The sequence below is a fragment of the Cydia fagiglandana genome, chromosome 4 (assembly GCF_963556715.1).
Source record: "Cydia fagiglandana chromosome 4, ilCydFagi1.1, whole genome shotgun sequence".
Taxonomy (NCBI): domain Eukaryota; kingdom Metazoa; phylum Arthropoda; class Insecta; order Lepidoptera; family Tortricidae; genus Cydia; species Cydia fagiglandana.
The window spans coordinates 16,850,433-16,870,244 of NC_085935.1; the positions used below are offsets into that span (position 1 = coordinate 16,850,433).

General features: G+C 36.5%; 1 protein-coding gene across 1 annotated transcript in view; it reads right to left on the bottom strand.

Annotated features, from left to right (window-relative positions):
- Window positions 1-323: 323 nt before the first annotated feature.
- The window catches only part of LOC134663943 (alpha-tocopherol transfer protein-like), a 33,865-nt gene continuing 14,376 nt past the window's right edge, over window positions 324-19,812 (bottom strand). Inside the window, exons 2-6 of the mRNA XM_063520489.1 lie at window positions 10,900-11,041; window positions 5,746-5,840; window positions 3,153-3,303; window positions 1,501-1,694; window positions 324-780 (exon numbers count right to left, since the gene is read on the bottom strand). Of these exons, the coding sequence (XP_063376559.1) occupies window positions 433-780; window positions 1,501-1,694; window positions 3,153-3,303; window positions 5,746-5,840; window positions 10,900-11,038 (927 nt within the window). The 5' untranslated portion in view covers window positions 11,039-11,041 and the 3' untranslated portion in view covers window positions 324-432. The remainder of the gene's footprint in view (window positions 781-1,500; window positions 1,695-3,152; window positions 3,304-5,745; window positions 5,841-10,899; window positions 11,042-19,812) is intronic.

Here is a 19,812-nt window from a genome sequence, read left to right on the forward strand (position 1 = left end):
AATTGTTTTTCTGGCCTAGTTCCAAATGATCATAATCTCGAAATAATAATATTTTTCATGTACATTTACCATTGAAAGTTACTGAAAAGCTGTTTATTATCTTTAAATATTATTATGATTATATTACTAAAGGTTGTATCCAAGCCAAGGTTTAATTTGTCTTGTTCACCGACAGCCCGGGGCGCCGAACTTCGCGAGCGCGGCCCGCGGGGCGGCTCCCGGGCCGTATCAATGTTAGGCTATATATCAGCGGTCGGCAACAAGCGGCCCGCGAGCCCCCCTGGCTATTTTGTATGTAATATTATCAAACAACAATGTCAGATAAAGTCACACATATTAATAAAGTGCGGCCCGCGTCAACTTCCTCAACTACTATGTGGCCCTTGGCTGCTAAAATGTTGCCGACCGCTGCTATATATCTTCGGCCTAATTTCACGACAACTTTACCCCTTCATCTTTTAGTTGTCTAACAACTTCGTGGCATAACTCTTCTTCGCGAAACTTGTAACCGCAACTGATCATGTCTTTAACTACTTTGTAGTTTTTCTTCAATGACTCCAACCATATCGTGTAAGAGTAGTCGGGCCAGATGCCGCCATATCTCTCTGGCAAATGGTCAGGGTGGATATGCTTGTGCAGGGATTTGACGTCGTATCCGTGGAAATATATCCTGGACCGCATTTCAGCATTGAGGAACGGCTTGAAGATATTGTATATTTTGTCAAATACCCATGTGTGGTTTATAACGTGGATGGCGTGTGTATTTGCAGGAAAACATGACTGGAACAGAAAAATGAAAGCTATAAGAAAAAGAAAATAATACCTATAGACTGCAACCCTAAGTAGTAAATTCGACACATTTATTATTTTTTTTTAGGGTTCCGTACCCAAAGGGTAAAACGGGACCCTATTACTAAGACTTCGCTGTCCGTCCGTCCGTCCGTCCGTCCGTCTGTCACCAGGCTGTATCTCACGAACCGTGATAGCTAGACAGTTGAAATTTTCACAGATGACGTATTTCTGTTGCCGCTATAACAACAAATACTAAAAACAGAATAAAATAAAGATTTAAGTGGGGCTCCCATACAACAAACGTGATTTTTGACCAAAGTTAAGCAACGTCGGGCGGGGTCAGTACTTGGATGGGTGACCGTTTTCTTTTTGCATTTTTTCCGTTTTTTTTTTTTGCATTATGGTACGGAACCCTTCGTGCGCGAGTCCGACTCGCACTTGCCCGGTTTTTTATATAACTTTATGGTGCGTTAAATTGCGCACTTTTAATTCGTGCATTTAAAATTTGAAAATACGTAGTTGGAAAATACCTACTAAAAATTTGGACTGTACGGTCACCTGCAATAATATGTTACACAAGTTATGTAACATAAAATTTATCATACAAGTTACAGTTGGGTTGCAGTCCGTCTGTACCGGCCGTAAGGAAAAGAAAGTATTTACAACTACGCGGAAGAAGTAGCGAGGAAGCTAGACTGTAATAAATACCCCTAATAGCTTGACGATCTTGGAGGCGATGGCGGGCGTGACCTGCCAGGCGTGGTGAAGCCCGATATCCTCCAGGTCGAAGATGGCGTGGGCGCCCAGGATCTGACTCGCGGGCTCCATCATGCCCAGCTCCATGGCTATGAGCGTCGCCTTGAATAGGTCGTCCGTGGGGATCGCGTTCGGGTCCCAGCAGCCTGTGAATACGTAAATAATTATACTGTCCAGAGCGTACTAAAGCTACAGATACATATTAAAAGAAATGCACGCCTAAGTCTTAACTGTACACACCTAAAAACAAATACTTATAATAAAAGTACCTACCTACACCCAAGTACAAAAAATGTAACTTAATAGGCCATCGACCCTAACATGTCCTGATGGCCTCCAACACGAATTTAAGTTCATCATCATCATCTGCTGCGAGCTTTGCTCTTGTCGGTGTAGTAATCGCCACTCATTTCTTTCTTGTGCCGCCGGACGGCATCGGCCTGTCAGTTAGAACAAAATTTTGACAGTTCCGAACAACTGACAGGCCGATACCGTCCGGCGGACTGTTAATCACTGGACCCCTTAAGGGGCATTCCACGGGCTGTCCCGTACAAAACCATTTTATTTCCTGTGTTGCGACTTTCTTCTCGGCATTTAAAGCAGGCGATTATATTTCTGTGCATATTTTTGACCATTTGTCATAGAAAAGGAATCTCTTATACCTTTAAATCTTCAGAAACTTCGCGTTTGTACGGGACAACGGTAGACAATTTCATGGAATGCTCCTTAAAACCACCAACGAGTGCCGACACCGCCTTAGATGGGGTGCCGCAGGGTCGCTATCAGTATTCGACCGCGTGCTCACTGATAATGTTGGGCGTAGGCCAGTAGATCTTTAATCTTGTTATTATTTGGCGTGTGAAATGTTCATCTCTACTCACCAGAGCCATGCCATTTGGCTCAGTTGTATTTTCAAACTACTGATAGTTGTTGGTTGGCAGTAGTTGTATTTACAACTACCAACTACTGATATCCGTTGTCGATGTGCTTTTCAGGAAACCACCACCCACGGTAATTTTGGAATACCACTATGTTGAAGAGAAGAGCCCATATAATAATAATGCTGGTAACGTTCTTTTACTTGTGTTTTAGTTCGTTTTTTTAGCATTAGAAATAAGTTAAACAATCTTGATGTATCTTTTAATTGAAAAACACGTTTTAAAAATAAGTCACGGCAAATATGTATCAATTATGAATCTGATACGATCATTTAATACCTACTCTTCTGCTTTCATAAGTAATAGTTGCTGATTTTTTAGAAAGCGGTTTTCAAATAAGACATGTCTAGATCGCTTACCTTCTTTCTAATGCAAAAAAACGAATTATAGCATAGAGAAAGCCTTATTAGACGGTCTAGACAGCCTAGATAACGGCACAGTGGCCGCTCTCTGCAGACCGGCTCTCTACGACTACGTAGAGCATCAGCTATACACCGACCACTTAAATGAGTCCTCACCTGCGCGGTACGGGGGCGACGGGGTAGGACGACTAAGGGGGGCGGCGGGGAAGGTGCAGGCGGCAGGCGTACGGCACGGTCTATAACGTATAGCTACTAGGGCTGCGTGTACTATTATGTATTATTAAATAGGTATTATTGACTATACCGATCCTGTAGATCATGACGCGGCGCCCGTCCTGGGCGAGGTAGGGCGGCACGGCCAGAACGCTGCTGTCGCCCACGGCGCGCAGATCCAATGGGAACACGTCCGAACACAGCTGCGGGTTCTCTTCCCGGAACTCGTAGTAATTTACCATCTGTAATCAGTACCGTCTTTAGCATAAGGGCAGACGGGGCCCGTGCCCCAGGGCCCCCATCCTCAGGGAGCCCCGAATGACAGACACTCAGACAGTAACAGTATATTTGATTACCCATAATAAATAGAAGATCATAGTAGAAAAATGTCAATTTAATTAAAGTTTAATTAGCTTTCTTTACTTTGAAAAGTGCCCCAAATTCTTATTTGCCCAGGGCTGTAATAACCATAATCATAGTAATTTCAAAACGAGTGCTTTCTCTTCGTATTCGTCGAACATTGAATTTGTTGCACCTAGTCGGCACACTTCCGACTATTCGATAACATCAACTATGTATGTTAATTGGATGCATTAGGTTTAGGTGATAAACGGTCGCAATAAAAAACCTGTTGTTATTTTATAAACAGAGCGAATCACGCGATATTACGGAAACACGAATAATAAAAGTGCCTACCTACGCACCGAATTAGTACAATACAATATAGTATGTATACCCTATGTACATTACATTACCCTACGTAGGTACAGACAATGTATACGTAATCGACATGAACAAAGTGTTAAAAATTTGTATAATACACTACCTTATTGCCCATACATTAAGGTGATGTGTACATATTTTGTGTACACTTTGGCCATACCGATATTTAATACTGACTGAACCTACATAACATTTTATCCAAAGTGAACTGCAAAAGTGCATACCCACTATATGAATTAAGTTTATAAATTTAGGATGGAGTTTTACAGCTATAATAAATGCGCGTTTGTTGGTAACATCAAATATTATACCCTCTCTCTCTCTCTCAAGCAAAATGAAAGTTTATTTTGTCAACACAAAGTTCAAATTGTTTCCTCACTTAATTGCTAATATAAGTAGGTAATATATATAACACCTAAAACGGTGCTAATAAAATACTTATTGCTCAAGAAAAGTCGCATAATACGATTTACATAGTACGTAATGTTAATGAAGTGATGTGAAAATCTGGATTTAGTTAATCTTCTACTTCTACTAGGTAAAAAGAACTTAAAATGTATATATAATATATGTATGTATATATAATATTATTATATATATAGGTGCCTATGAAGCCGATGGTCCCGGGTTCGAATCCTGGAAAGGGCATTTATTTGTATTATGATACAGATATTTGTTCCTGAGTCATGGTTGTTTTCTATGTATTTAAGTATTTATATATTATATATATCGTTGTCTGAGTACCCACAACACAAGCCTTCTTGAGCTTACCGTGGGGCTTAGTCAATTTGTGTAAAATGTTCTATAATATTTATTTATTTATTTATTAATATACTTACCAAAAGTACTTAGGTACATTTTAAGATCTTTTTACCTAGTAGAAGTAGAAGATTAACTAAATCCAGATTTTCACATCACTTCATTAACATTACGTACTATGTAAATCGTATTATGCGACTTTTCTTGAGCAATAAGTATTTTATTAGCACCGTTTTAGATGCTAAATAAGGATTCACGATTAGACAAATTTAATTTCGAGCCCGAGATCAGGATTACAACTTAAAAATAATAACATTCAGCAAAATATATTTTTAAGTTGGCAATTATTTACAATAATTTTAAGGTATTATTTAGTCCGGATTATCATGTTTTGATTTTTTACATCATATTAATTTTATTCTTCTCAAAAACGCTTCAGAAATTTTCTCACGGTCTAAAATACTATTTTTACGTAGGTATACGGTTTTTACTGTTTAAGCTACTAGAGAATTCGCTGGGACGGTTCGTTTGATAGAATATGAAAAGATTTCCAATATCGATTAGAAGTTTACACGCCCCAGTAGAAGAGATTTTCTCAGAAATATCCAAAATTAACTTCATTCGTTAAAATACAAGTTTAGTCTATGCCACGGCTGTGGGATGGGAACCTTTCCAGCCGGCCGTATTGTGATTATTTCACCAACAATCGACAATACCCGTCGTTATTGAAACGACTTGATTATACAAAAGCGTTTCTTAACACATTTTTACGACCGTTACATAACTCTTTCATGAATAAAAGCTGTAGGTAATTTTATTGTATTCTAAGTACAAAATAGGGTCTACAGTACAAAAAATAGTACAAAAAAATTGTCCCAACCGGCAAAAGGCATATTTGTAGTTTTTATAGATAGATTGATATTAGATACCAATGAAGTACAAGAGGAAACCAATACTCCAATATTTTCTCCCTCGTAGTAGTAATTTTAGTAATGTGCGTTGTGTGGGGGGCCCCATAAGTGAAATATTTCCAATAGTTAAAACCAGACTCTATTGTAGATTCAATGCAGCCCGCTTCACGGTGACATTTCACACATTCGTAAAGAGTTGTAACTTGTGGTTGAGTAATTAGTGAGTTTTAGTTGTCACCTTAAATATGTTTATTCCAGTATAGTTAAGACCTAATGAAATTAAATTCTTACCAGTCTGTGCGCGCGCTGAGGTATGAATTTTCGGGCACGAAGGAATTTGATCAGGAACTCATCGTCCATTCGGTGTGGCGTACATTCACCCCGTTCTGTGAACACGTAGGCTACTAAATTTCTGGGAGGACTAGATGATGTTGTCACAGAAAAGGTCATATTTACCTGGCTACTCGTATAATCTGATTTTATTATTGTTAGATCAACGCTCTTTGAACATTACATTCAAAAGGGAAAGGTTAATTTATAATCATAAAATTCCCTTGTATCATATTAAATTATAAAGTAATAGTTGAAATAATGGAAGTTGTGACATTTTATTTTATATCGCCACCCAGTTTATGCAATCTATAGAATATCAAGAAACATGGTGACATGAATGATACATTAAACATTATATAGGTACATACATATGTGAATGACGTCGGTATTCTTATTAGATATTATAGGTAACAAACACCTGACACTAATAAGGTAGTAAGTACAGTGAAACCTGGTTAAGTGGGACCTGGATAAGTGAGAAACCTCTATAGCTGGGACTCATGGTGCGGTCCCCACACTTTACCACTGAATTACCTCTGTTAGTGAGATAAAACGAACCTCTATAACTGGGATTAGTTGTTGTGATTTTTTAGTCACATTTACCTCTATAATTGAGACAGAGAGTGTATTTTACCTCTTTTACTGAGACTATATTACATTTTCCTAATTGTTTTTTTTTTAGTATTATTTGAATTACCTCCCCAACTAGCAAAAAAGTCTCAGATTGCGCACTTTATAAGAGTAGTGAGCTTATAGCGCTCTTATTTTTGTTTTGAACTTGTCATCGCTCTTATATTAGTCTTAGACAAGCTAATACGCACTTTAGTAAGTTTAGTCTTATTACCTAGTCTTATATATGTATATTAGAGCATTTTATAATACCATTATAAGCCTCTCGCTCTTACAATAACATTTACTAAGTCTCATTGAACTTGAGAGTACCTGGTCTTATATCCACATTCTCTAAGTTCATTTGATCTTATAATAGACTTTCTAAATGCTATTATAAGAATGTAAGACTAATATCAACATGGCATAATACTATTATGAGCCTCTCGCTCTTACAATAACATTTACTAAGTCTCATTGAACTTGAGAGTACTTGGTCTTATATCCACATTCTCTAAGTTCATTTGATCTTATATTAGACTTTCTAAATGCTATTATAAGAATGTAAGGCTAATATCAACATAGCATAATACTATTATAAGCCTCTTGCTCTTACAACAACATTTACGAAGTCTCATTGAACTTGAGAGTACGTGGTCTTATATCCACATTCTCTAAGTTCATTTGAACTTATATTAGACTTTATAAATGCTATTATAAGAATGTAAGACTAATATCAACATAGCATAATACTATTATAAGCCTCTTGCTCTTACAACAACATTTACGAAGTCTCATTGAACTTGAGAGTACGTGGTCTTATATCCACATTCTCTAAGTTCATTTGAACTTATATTAGACTTTATAAATGCTATTATAAGAATGTAAGACTAATATCAACATAGCATAATACTATTATAAGCCTCTTGCTCTTACAACAACATTTACGAAGTCTCATTGAACTTGAGAGTACCTGGTCTTATATCCACATTCTCTTAGTTCATTTGATCTTATATTAGACTTTCTAAATGCTATTATAAGAATGTAAGACTAATATCAACATAGCATAATACTATTATAAGCCTCTTGCTCTTACAACAACATTTACGAAGTCTCATTGAACTTGAGAGTACCTGGTCTTATATCCTCATTCTCTTAGTTCATTTGATTTTATATTAGATTTCTAAATGCTATTGTAAGAATGTAAGACTAATATTAACATAGCATAAGAACACTGTAAGTACGTACTTTTCTGATCTTACTAAAGCTATAATAAGATCAACAGCAGCACTTTAGTAAGATATTAGAGTGATATAAGATCAAGACACTTATATCACAATAGAGAAGATCAATATCAGATGGTTTGATCTTAAATCGTTTTTGGGAACACTATTGTTAGTATAAGTAATTCAACATGGCCACATCATTTGTATTCAGAATGCTTAAAATACTCTAATAGTGCGCTTGAAAAATGCACCTACATCAATGGCTGACTATCAATACAAAATAAAGAAATAAAATAATTATAAAAATATTCAAATACCATATTTGAGTAGGCGCATAAAGTTTGAAGTGTAAAACAGGGTCTACTTTACAATAAATAATATTTTCCCATGTGAATACTTACCCTGAAACATAAACAGACGATGATAAACAGCACGTTATTATATTTAAACATAATTCATAAAAAGTATGATAAACACTTACACTAATATGTTTTTGTCACGTTGCAGTTAATTTCACCCGTATATTTATACTTCACAAATAGAATGTTTCAAACCAAAATAAGCTTATTTAGGCTTACAAGATTCTAACGTTCGACCAATATAAGCCTATGTAGGCTTACAAGATACTTACGTTCGACCAATATAAGCCTATGTAGTATGTAGGCTTACAAGATACTTACGTTCGACCAATATAAGCCTATGTAGGCTTATATTGGTCGAACGTAAGTATCTTGTTGCAGTTAATTTCACCCGTATATTTATACTTCACAAATAGAATGTTTCTAACCAAAATAAGCTTATTTAGGCTTACAAGATTCTAACGTTCGACCAATATAAGCCTATGTAGGCTTACAAGATACTTACGTTCGACCAATATAAGCCTATGTAGTATGTAGGCTTACAAGATACTTACGTTCGACCAATATAAGCCTATGTAGGCTTACAAGATACTTACGTAAAAGCGATATTAGCCTAAAGCAGCTTAATATAGTTTTGAAAAAGATTACTGTGAATGCAAACAACATTCAATTAGACTGATATTAGAACGATATTAAAATAAATACGCTTATGCTTTGTGCCCAAACCCGGGCTTATACGATGATATAAAATCAATATAAGAGCGACAAAATTGTAGTCTAGAGACTGTTGTTAGCGTGATTTTGCTAGTTGGGTCTGTATCTGATATAACGTCAATCTATGACCTCTCTAACTTGGACTTTATTGATCTATTTCCGTATTCTTACTAATTCTTAGTCTATCCACAATTCGCATTTGCTTAATTGTATCTAAACGACTTCAAGTTTCATTTAGTTACTTTATGTAGTTAAAACTATCGAAACGAAAGCTGAAATCTTGATAAGGAACAAGAATAAACAAATTTTCATTTAATAAATTTCTAAGACGCAATGAAGACCTATCAAATTTAATTCAGAAATCTATCCTTTGGAAAATCATTCAAAATAAATTCAACGAAATACTTAAAAAATATTTAGGGACAAGGATTATTTTACCTAAACATTTAATAGTACATTTCGATGCTAGTGCGGAAGGTATGTCATTACTTCACGAGTACCGAGATATCTTGCCACGAGCCGCAGGCGAGTGGTAAGACTCGGGACGAGTGAAGAATGACATTTCCGCACGTGTATCGAACGACGTTTTTTAATACAGTTGCGAAAAAATAAGAAAAACATTGTTAATCGTACACTAAACAAAAGTGGTAACAGTGACAGCTCGGTTAGACGTCGTCTTTAAGTATATTATATCTATGGGCGTTTGACAGCTATTCCGTTCCATTCAGTCAACTTATTAAGAACGGAATTTTCAATATTGAATATTAAAAAATAAACGTGTTATAATAATGAAGAGGTAAGTAATTAAATATGAAATATGTAATATTTTCGTATTCTTACATTAACGGTAGGTTTTTATGCTGATTACGACGTTTAAAGGAAAATAATATTAACACTCATCAATAAGTAGTCGTGAATTGGAACAAGTATAAATTTAAAAAAATTGGAAAAGTAAAAAGCACTAGTTCGAGATAACCAACTTTCCGCACGCTAAACAGCTACGTAAAGTAGCACTTTTTGAGCAACTGTATTAAAAAGATAATTACAATAGTACATTTCGATGCTAGTGCGGAAGGTATGTCATTACTTCACGAGTACCGAGATATCTTGCCACGAGCCGCAGGCGAGTGGCAAGACTCGGGACGAGTGAAGAATGACATTTCCGCACGTGTATCGAACGACGTTTTTTAATACAGTTGCGAAAAAATAAGAAAAACATTGTTAATCGTACACTAAACAAAAGTGGTAACAGTGACAGCTCGGTTAAACGTCGTCTTTAAGTATATTATATCTATGGGCGTTTGGCAGCTATTCCGTTCCATTCAGTCAACTTATTAAGAACGGAATTTTCAATATTGAATATTAAAAAATAAACGTGTTATAATGATGAAGAGGTAAGTAATTAAATATGAAATATGTAATATTTTTCGTATTCTTACATTAACGGTAGGTTTTTATGCTGATTACGACGTTTAAAGGAAACTAATATTAACACTCATCAATAAGTAGCCGTGAATTGGAACAAGTATAAATTTAAAAAAATTGGAAAAGTAAAAAGCACTAGTTCGAGATAACCAACTTTCCGCACGCTAAACAGCTACGTAAAGTAGCACTTTTTGAGCAACTGTATTAAAAAATATCTTATTAACCACCTCTATAACTGAGATATATCCTCTATTCTCGCCTCTATTAATGGGACCCTCTGTAAATGAGACAGAGATTTATTTGTACCTGGCTAACTGGGAGCCTGGGTAAGTGGAAAACCTCTTTAAGTGAGACAAATTTGCTCGTCCCTTGAGATCTCACTTATCCAGGTTTCACTGTATTTAGAAATATTGAGCTTAGTGTCGCACTTCGGGAAATGAATTAGACACTCACTAGATACGAAATAGTAAAGATATGTGACGTTCCACTGCAATAGGTACCTTATGGCGGTTGGTGCCGCGATTCGAGAAATTAATTAGAGATTCACTAAATATGAAATAGTGAAGGTATGTGACGTTCCACGGAAAAAGGTACCTAATGGCGACCGGCGCTTACGTCGCATAGCGCCGCAATAATATTAGAGCGGCGTTAATAATAGCGTAAGCGCCAACCGCCATAAGGTACCTTTACCAGTGGGACGTCACATATCTACTATATCATATCTAGTTAATCTCTAATTCATTTCCCGAATCGCGCCGTATCTAGAAACGTTACCGTACCGTAGACGATGTCTCGCAGCTCGGAGATGGCCTTGAGCCGAGTGTCGGGATCTTCCCCGCAGTGCTCTCGCGCGTACTGCTGCACCTCCGCCGACACGTCCCCGAGGTACAGCTCGACGCTGTACGCTGGGCTGGGCATTTTCTGGAAAATACGGACTGTGCCTTAATATTTAGATACCAAGTAACATGGGTCAAACAAAAGCAAAATACCATAAAATGGAGTGAGTTGGGTGAAATTTGACTTTCAAACCTCGATAACATTTTATTTTTACATGTGAAAACTGAATGGTGTAAGTATATAATAAGTGGTTCGGACGTTTGTATTTTAGTTTGTATTTTATTTTGGGTAGTTCCATTTCATAACTTTGAAGATAAAGAGGAACCCACCTCACCCCGTACTGCCTCGTATTTGGGATGAGAGGGTTTTTCATACAAAGGTGATTTTGGAAGATTGTTGGATCGATTTTGTTTTGTTATGCGTATGATTTTAAATTGCATTTTGACGTGCATTTTAAATTGGAATACATTATTTTTGTAGCAGTAGCCTTAAAATCGCTTCTCACCCGCCTCTCAAACCTTCTCTCCCCATTCATAACCCAACTCTCCCCGCGAAACCTACTCACCCCGTTTTGCGGTATTTATTTTGTTTGCTACTCGTAATTATTTATCTAGAAGCAATTTAGTACGATGCATAATAAATAGTGATCAGCGATCAACTTCGCTTAGGTACATTTCGTTAGATGACTGATTTAAATCTTAGGGTTGCATAAATTCAATGTAGAATGCTGGATATAATATCCATCATATATCACAGTCATTACATTAGGGTCTAACGGGTACCTACCTAATAATGGTGTCTCCACTAGACCACACTAAACGGTATGGCGTTATACCGGCAGTGTTAAACCGCTTCTCTTACAAAACTAACTACTTGCCTATGTCTGTCACAGTGTTACTAAACCTAGAACGACCTAATATGCAGCCCAGTCTGATGGTGATGGCTTATCTCAGTACTATGCGCATAAACTGCCGAATTCGACACAAGAGCAGCCGATTCAACGGAGCTACATCGTTTTGTCGCATAAATAGTGTTTAGTTTTAAGTTTATAAAATACATTCGTATGTTAGTCTGTAAGGTACTCGTATTTGTAATATCAATGGGCCTTGTTGCCTGAATTTTAAATAAATAAGTAAACAAAATGATATAAATAGACGTACATACCTAGAAGTATGTAGATGTATGTACCTAGGTGACGGGTGACGTTTGTTTGGTCTGAGGTTTCTACACGTGTGAGTAAATGATTAGGCACAATCACAATGCTTATGCAGAGCGAAACCACGGATCAAAGTACGAGGGGCAAACTGAAAGTTTTTAGAATAAAGAAGACCGTAATATTTTAATGCGTGCATCACGCGTTTTCATTACAATATATTTAATCGCCCTAAAATGCACACAGTTCGTTCTCCCAAAGTCCTTTTTTATATGGCGATTAATGGATCCTTCGATAGTTTTGGACGAATAAATATCAATGCCAGATTTTTATGGATTGTAATTATAAAATATTGTAGTACTAGTAATACGGACGTCAGAATCTGCTGATTTACAAGTTTTATTGAAACCATATACTTAAGTAGGATGTAAACTTCTAACGTCGCTGTTAAACAACATGCATCTATTCGTCAGCAGTTTGAAAAGTAAGAAAGCTATTAAATTTGTGCACTACAGTTGTATGCCAATTAGGCTGTATTATAAAAATTTGACAGACGTAGGTATATTGTAGATTTGTTGTTGGCTGATCTCATAATGAAAATAGTATAAAATTGTGACGACACGAAACAATTTCTGTATGTATGTGTATGTATGTGTGTATGTATGTGTGTATGTATGTGTGTATGTATTTCTGTATGTTTCTCAGAGGCATACAGAAATTACAGAAAAAATTAGGTTAAACGATATCTAACTGGCCCATTCTAAGAACTTCCAGTGTTACCTATGTATTTATTGTTGTATGCAAAAAATATATACTCAGGTACTTAGAGTCTAGGTATCCGTCTTTCAGTTGAACTTGCACTTTTATTAGCAATAAATATTGGTTTACATCTCGAGGTATACGTGTTCTATGCACTTGTGTGTGTTTGCGGGTGCTCTTGTTGTGCTTAAGCAAATGACCTTCACAGTTTTTATCCACACTCCACCACAGACTGACCAGTATAAGTTTGAACTCTGACTACGCTTAGTTGTCCTACAGCTGGGTCTCTATAGTTATACTAGGAACTAACTCATAGTCGAATCAAAATGTTTTGGGAATGATGGATCTGATAGGTACCTACCTACTCGTGTTTGCTCTTGTTAGGTAAACTCGGGGTCGCCGACCCAAACGCAATACGAGATAAATCATAAGATGGCCTTGCACTTGAATGATGAGTCATGATGTGGAAAACCGGCCAAGTACGAGTTGGACTCGCGCACGAAGGGTTCCGCACCATTAAGCTAATAACGGCAAAAATGTCGCGTTTGTTGTATAGTTAGGAGCCCCATTGAAATATTTATTTTTATTTGTTTTAGTATTTGTTGCTATAGCAGCAACAGAAATAAATCTTCTGTGAAAATTTCAATTGTCTAGCTATCACGGTTCATGAGATACATCCTGATGACAGACAGACAGACGGACAGTGGAGTCTTAGTAATAATGTCCGCTTTTTTCCCTTTGGAAACCCTAAGAAACGTAGAGACTTTATAAACAAGCCTAAAAATAGTAGTAGAATCTAATGTGACAATCACTATATTTTTTTGCTGGTTATACCACCTGTCCTTTGTATTCCTGTCAACTATTTTTAGAAACATTCCTATTAGATAGGGGAGACCGAGGTAAGTTGTGACAGAGGAGAGTTGGGTCAAACAGAAAACTGTGTTCGCGTCTTTCCTGTAGACATACACAAGAGTTAAGGGCTATAAAGATTAATTTTCTTATTTAACCCTTATCCACGTGAAAAGGTCCTCCTTTTATTTAGAGAACTATGATAAAATCATTACTTACATGCCCACAAGCTGTTAACTATTCCCCACAGGAGAGAAAACTAGCGTGTTCGCCCGAACTGTACATTTTTCTCTCCTGTGGGCAATAGTTAACAGCTTGTGGGCATGTAAGTAATGATTTTATCATAGTTCCCTAAATAAAAGGAAAACCTTTTCACGTGGGTAAGGCTTAAATAAGAAAATTAAACTTTATAGCTCTTAACTCTTGTGTATGTCTACAGGAAAGACGCGGACAGAGTTTTGTGTTTGACCCAGTTGTGACATCATCGATTTTTTGGAATCTATTAACTAAAAACTAGGTCGCAATAATGCGCGTTTGTTAGTTCAAGTTACGAGCTAACAAACGCACATTGTTGCGAGCTAGCTAACAGTTATTAGATTCCAAAAAATCGACAATATTACAACTCTCCTCTGTCACAACTCACCTCGGTCTCCACTATGTCCGATCTCGAAAGGGCTGTATTTTTTCGTTGCGAGGTTCCTTTAGCCACCTTTCGACTACAGCGTCCGATTCCAGATGGATTTTGTTCCAAGTGACCCTGCTTATACGTTCTTAAATTAGGTACATTAATAGCGATGTTCTTGGACATACGTCGGTGAGCTTAATTTAAGTTTAAATAAAATTTATCTGAAAAACAGACTAACTGAAATCGAAATTATTTGCATTCAACGTGCTTAATAAAATTTAAAACATATCTAGACACGCGGCAGCGTGTCAAGCCAAGTTCAAGCAAAGGAACTGGCTAGCCAGCGCCGAGTGTAATATTACACGAACCACTTGGTGCCACTTTTGACCCTTCTATAACTCAAAACATCTTTGACGTAAACACATAAAACTACGTGTGTTTAATTATATCCATAAGGATATCTAGAAGCCCAAATTTCATGAAGCTAGCTCAAACGGTTATAAAGGTATGAAGGTCAAAAAGTCGTAAATTTTAAGACTGACTTATGACTTATAGTACCTAAACCTAACCTACTTCCAGATGACCTAGAAGGATGAAATTTGGAATCCAGCTGGGTTATTGTGTGTAACCGTAGGAAAATATCTAAAAATAAAATAAAGTTAAAAAATAGGGGGGGTCCCCATACAAAAAAAACACTTTTTATTGGGACTGACATATAAGTACCTAAACCTAACCTACTTCCAGATGACCTAGAAAGATGAAATTTGGAATCCAGCTCGGTTATTGTGTGTAACCGTAGGAAAAAATCTAAAAATAAAATAAAGTTTAAAAATAGGGGGGTCCCCATACAAAAAAAACATTTTTTATTGGGACTGACATATAAGTACCTAAACCTAACCTACTTCCAGATGACCTAGAAGGATGAAATTTGGAATCCAGCTCGGTTATTGTGTGTAAGCGTAGGAAAAAATCTAAAAATAAAAAAAAGTTAAAAAATAGGGGGGTCCCCATACAAAAAAATATTTTTTTATTGTAGCGTTGGAACCGTTACAAGCAGATATTTGAAACTACCCCAATATATGTATTATTATTATTAATATTTGCTATATTAAAATAAAGTTTAGTCAAAAAATAAGTGGTGTCCCCATACAAAAAACTTGTAATACGCTCTAAACAACCGGCCAACGGTGTGTCGTCGGCGGCGCGCGGCACCACATAATTATACAAAGAACAGAAGTAAAAACCATACAGCGGAAACACAAGAAAAAACATTAAATCTCAATACCTGCCTAGTTTTCTTTACAAAAAGTATTGATATCCCACCAAAAACATAAATGTAATTGGAGAGCCAAGTTCAATACAAAAATTATGCTTGGCTGTGGGGCTCGCCGCAAAAAGAATGGAGATCTAAATGAGTGCTACTGCCAAGTTCTATGCAAAATCCTAATATGTATTTATAGGAACAAAATAACATTATAAACAAGTATTAAACTCTATTTCTTTGCTTTATTGGATACCTATAACAATTGCTGTTATTTAAAAAAATGTGAGATCTTAAAGTAGGTTAGATTTGACTTGGCCAGTTTTCATTATATCAATCATTTTATTGTAATTCTGATAAAACCTGGCCAAGCCAAATCTAATCTACTTTAAGATCTCACATTTTTTTAAATAACAGCAATTGTTATAGGTATAATTTTTGTATTGAACTTGGCTCTCCTTTTTTACATTTATGTTTTTGGTGGTTAATGTTACTAAATCGTTTTAATAAATTTTACGTTGCTCTGTTGGAGTGCTAACAGTATAGTATTTTCTCACATTCTTAAAAGAAAGTAACAGTTTGATATTAAAGAAGTCTGTCTGTCCGATTAGTATTTATTCAACATAGGCTACCTAGTTTCGACACATCTTACATAATATCCCAATTGGAGGTGAGGTAATACCGACTCATACAATTTTGTTACTGTGAACCGGTTTATTCAAATCTGATCTGACTTAACGTTTGAACGTTATGTAACACAAAGCCCATAAAAATATTATGCATTACAATAGTCTGCATCAATTTAGTTTTATGTAGGAGACGTCAGAAGACTTTCTTTTATATCAGGAAAAACTAAAATATAATTGATATTAGGTATTAAGTAAACAGCTATTTTATTTTGGTACTATTGTTCTATTTTCACATCGGTAATATATATTATTGGTAACTAAATAGTAGCTTAAAGTATAAGTACGTGGGTCACACTGAAAATTTCTGGATTCTGATATAGGTACCTATGAGACGACTTATTTTTTCTAGTGCAGGAATTTTCAGAATGCCCTAAGTATTAGTGGATTAATTGGCTGTTGCTGGCGTTGCTGTAACGCGATAAAAATGACACAGATGGTATTTATATCATGAATTCTAAAATAAATAGTATTTTCGCTGGTAAAGCTTTATTATATAACATATGGAAATGAATAAATTAACATTAATGATGTTGCACAGCAGTTTCACAGTGCAGGTTTCTTAATTGAAATGAACTCAATTGGCACTAATATTCACTTGCATAATAGTCGCTAGTTACGTCCCAGCGTTCCGAACTTCACTCTTCCATTATTTGCTAAATATAATGTTATGCACAGGTTTCCTGCCATATTTACTTTACGTAAACAACTTTCAATGAAATGGCTTAGAGGCATTTTACTTGTAGACCTCCGTTATTATGCAGATGGCGGCGACATTCGTTGCGTGGAAGTAATGGTGCATAATAGGAGAAAAACATTTCTTAAGTATACAAGAGAAATTATATAATGCGAACAAAGGGTTTCCAATACAAAGGCTATAATTATACACTTGTGGTAACATTCCATTTATGACCGCAGCTGCATTACTGTTCATTTTAGGAAATTGACAATGACAGCGACGCGTTTAGTATCGGTAGTGCAGCTGCGGTTAGAAATGGAATGTTACCATTACTCTGCAAGTCAGTACCCCTGTAAACTAAAATATGGAGGTATGTGTATGTTAATATCCCCATGGAGGGTCTGTGCATACGACGCATACCTTACAATTATAAATTTGGAGTTATACAAATACCCTGAAAATATGTTCCATCGACTTGTAATATGGTAGAATTTATTTAAGTAATATGACGCCACCACACATGCCGGCGTAGATTTTATTTAAAATAGTCCGGTGAAAGCTAATAAACAGCTAGTAAATTCCTACTAATATAATATTGGTATTATAAATGCGAAACTAACTCTGTCTAGGTACCTGTTTGTCTGTCTGTTACCTCTTAAAGCTTTAACGGCTGAACCGATTGATTTACATAAACAATGAATATGGTATGGAGTGGAGATAGTTTGAGGCCCGGGGAACGACAGAGGGTAGTTTATCAATCATCGTCATCATCATACTACGTAGACGAAGTCGCGGGCAGGAGCATTGAAGAATGCTTATCACAGCGATACGATACCGATCTCTGCACAGGGAATCCAGAAAATAATCACCATATGAGAGTATCTACTGACCCAATTAAAAAATACAGCAGACATGACATCATATTCAATTTATTACAATCTTTAATCTAAATAACTAGATGCTTAAAAAAATAATATGCAATACAAATAGTATCGACTCCAGCAGCAGCCAACAGGTATGACTATCAACTCCATAAATCTTCGGGTGCGTGGTTGCAAAAGGCTAGAGAAAGTGCAGTGAAATACACCCGGTCCGGCGGGAACAGGCTCCTAGCTCACTTCTGGTCACGATATGTCTATTTCTACTTGAGACGCTTTCCTAACATGGATAATTATTTGCGAGCTGCCGAAGGATATATAATTTGAAGAGAAAATATTCCACTGACGTGAAAATCGGAATTAATTGCGCTGTAGGTGCTTAATTATATTTATACTTGAGGGAAGTAAAAAATCAAGGTAGCGAATGAAGCTCGTGTAAATCACTAGTGTACACAATGAGCAACCGCGTCTTGTATGACAGATATTAACGCCTCCTATACACTGACTTCATGTAAACACAATAAAAAAAGCAATTTGATCAAAGTAAAAAAGTATACAACGTATTATAAATTATACCTAAGTAGGATGGAATATTATGCGTTAATGTAGGTATCCATTTGGTTTATTTTGATATTTTTTTTTAATTTGCCTTCTCTACGGTTGTACTTAACTGCTATGATTTAAATATAAAACAAACTCTGAATGATTACGGGTAACGAATTTAATAGGTAGGTGCAGATGGGCGCAGACACCGTTCTAGGTATTTAATATGTATTTATATGAAAATATAACTGGCAAGGTCAGTATAAGTAGTTGCAAAGTTTATACAAATATTAATACAACTTAACATTATCTAAATGTTCACTTAAACATAATTCGTTAACATCTGTAATTTAGCATAGATAGAGCATATAACCTAGACTAATTAACAACCTAATAGGACATTTTATTAACTTTATTTATTTTTCTTCTTAAGTTAGGTTAATTATAATATGAATATAAAAGTAAAATATAAAAACACAAAACAATAAAAAAAAGGGGTGGTAATTGGTCAGAATCTACCTCCTCGCGGTCCACCCCGGGCAACGGCTTCGCAGAAGACGGCTAAAAGATTCCGACTGTTCCTGGCTAGCTGAACTCGCTCCCTCTGAGCCTCCCAGCTATTTTGTATGCATCAATTTTGGTTCCCTTACAATGCGCTCAAATACTTCAAACAGTCCTTCTAAGGGCTCTCTGACGAAAAGTTTAGGACCTTCTGTCCTAATACTACAATTAAATATTGAAGGTATGTCACAGTCTAAATGCGACTACCTCGCTAGATTAGCTAAAGATAATAACGTTGACGTGATTGCCATCCAGGAACATCACATAGATAGCGTAAATAAGTTTAACAACCGCGGCATAATCGCGGGTTTTGATATGATAGCCTATACCCTGTCACCTATTTACGGTTCCGCTGTATATGCTAGATCGTCCCTCTCAAACGTGCAGCCTTTGGAAACATCTGTTTCGTGTAACCTAGAGACCATAACTGTTACAGTTTCAAACATTACTATTACTTCCATTTACAAGCCCCCGAACAACATCCTACCAGATCCACCTTTTAAAATCTACCCCCACCCCGCCATCTACGTTGGTGACTTTAACTGCCGGCACTCTGCATGGGGCTACTCAACGAGCGACTCAAATGGCGAATCCCTAAATGCATGTAGTCAGAAAGAAAACCTTCATCTCGTCTTTGATGCAAAACAGAGGGGCTCTTTCCGATCGGCGAGATGGCAGCGCGATACGAACCCCGATCTTTGTTTTGTCTCCCAGGACGAACAGGGTAACATACTGCCTACTAACCGCACCATCCTCCATGACTTTCCACGAAGCCAACACCGCCCTGCGCTTATCAAGATAGGCTTGAAGGTGCCGCTGGTGAACTCGGTACCTAAACCGAGATGGAACTTCAGTAAAGCT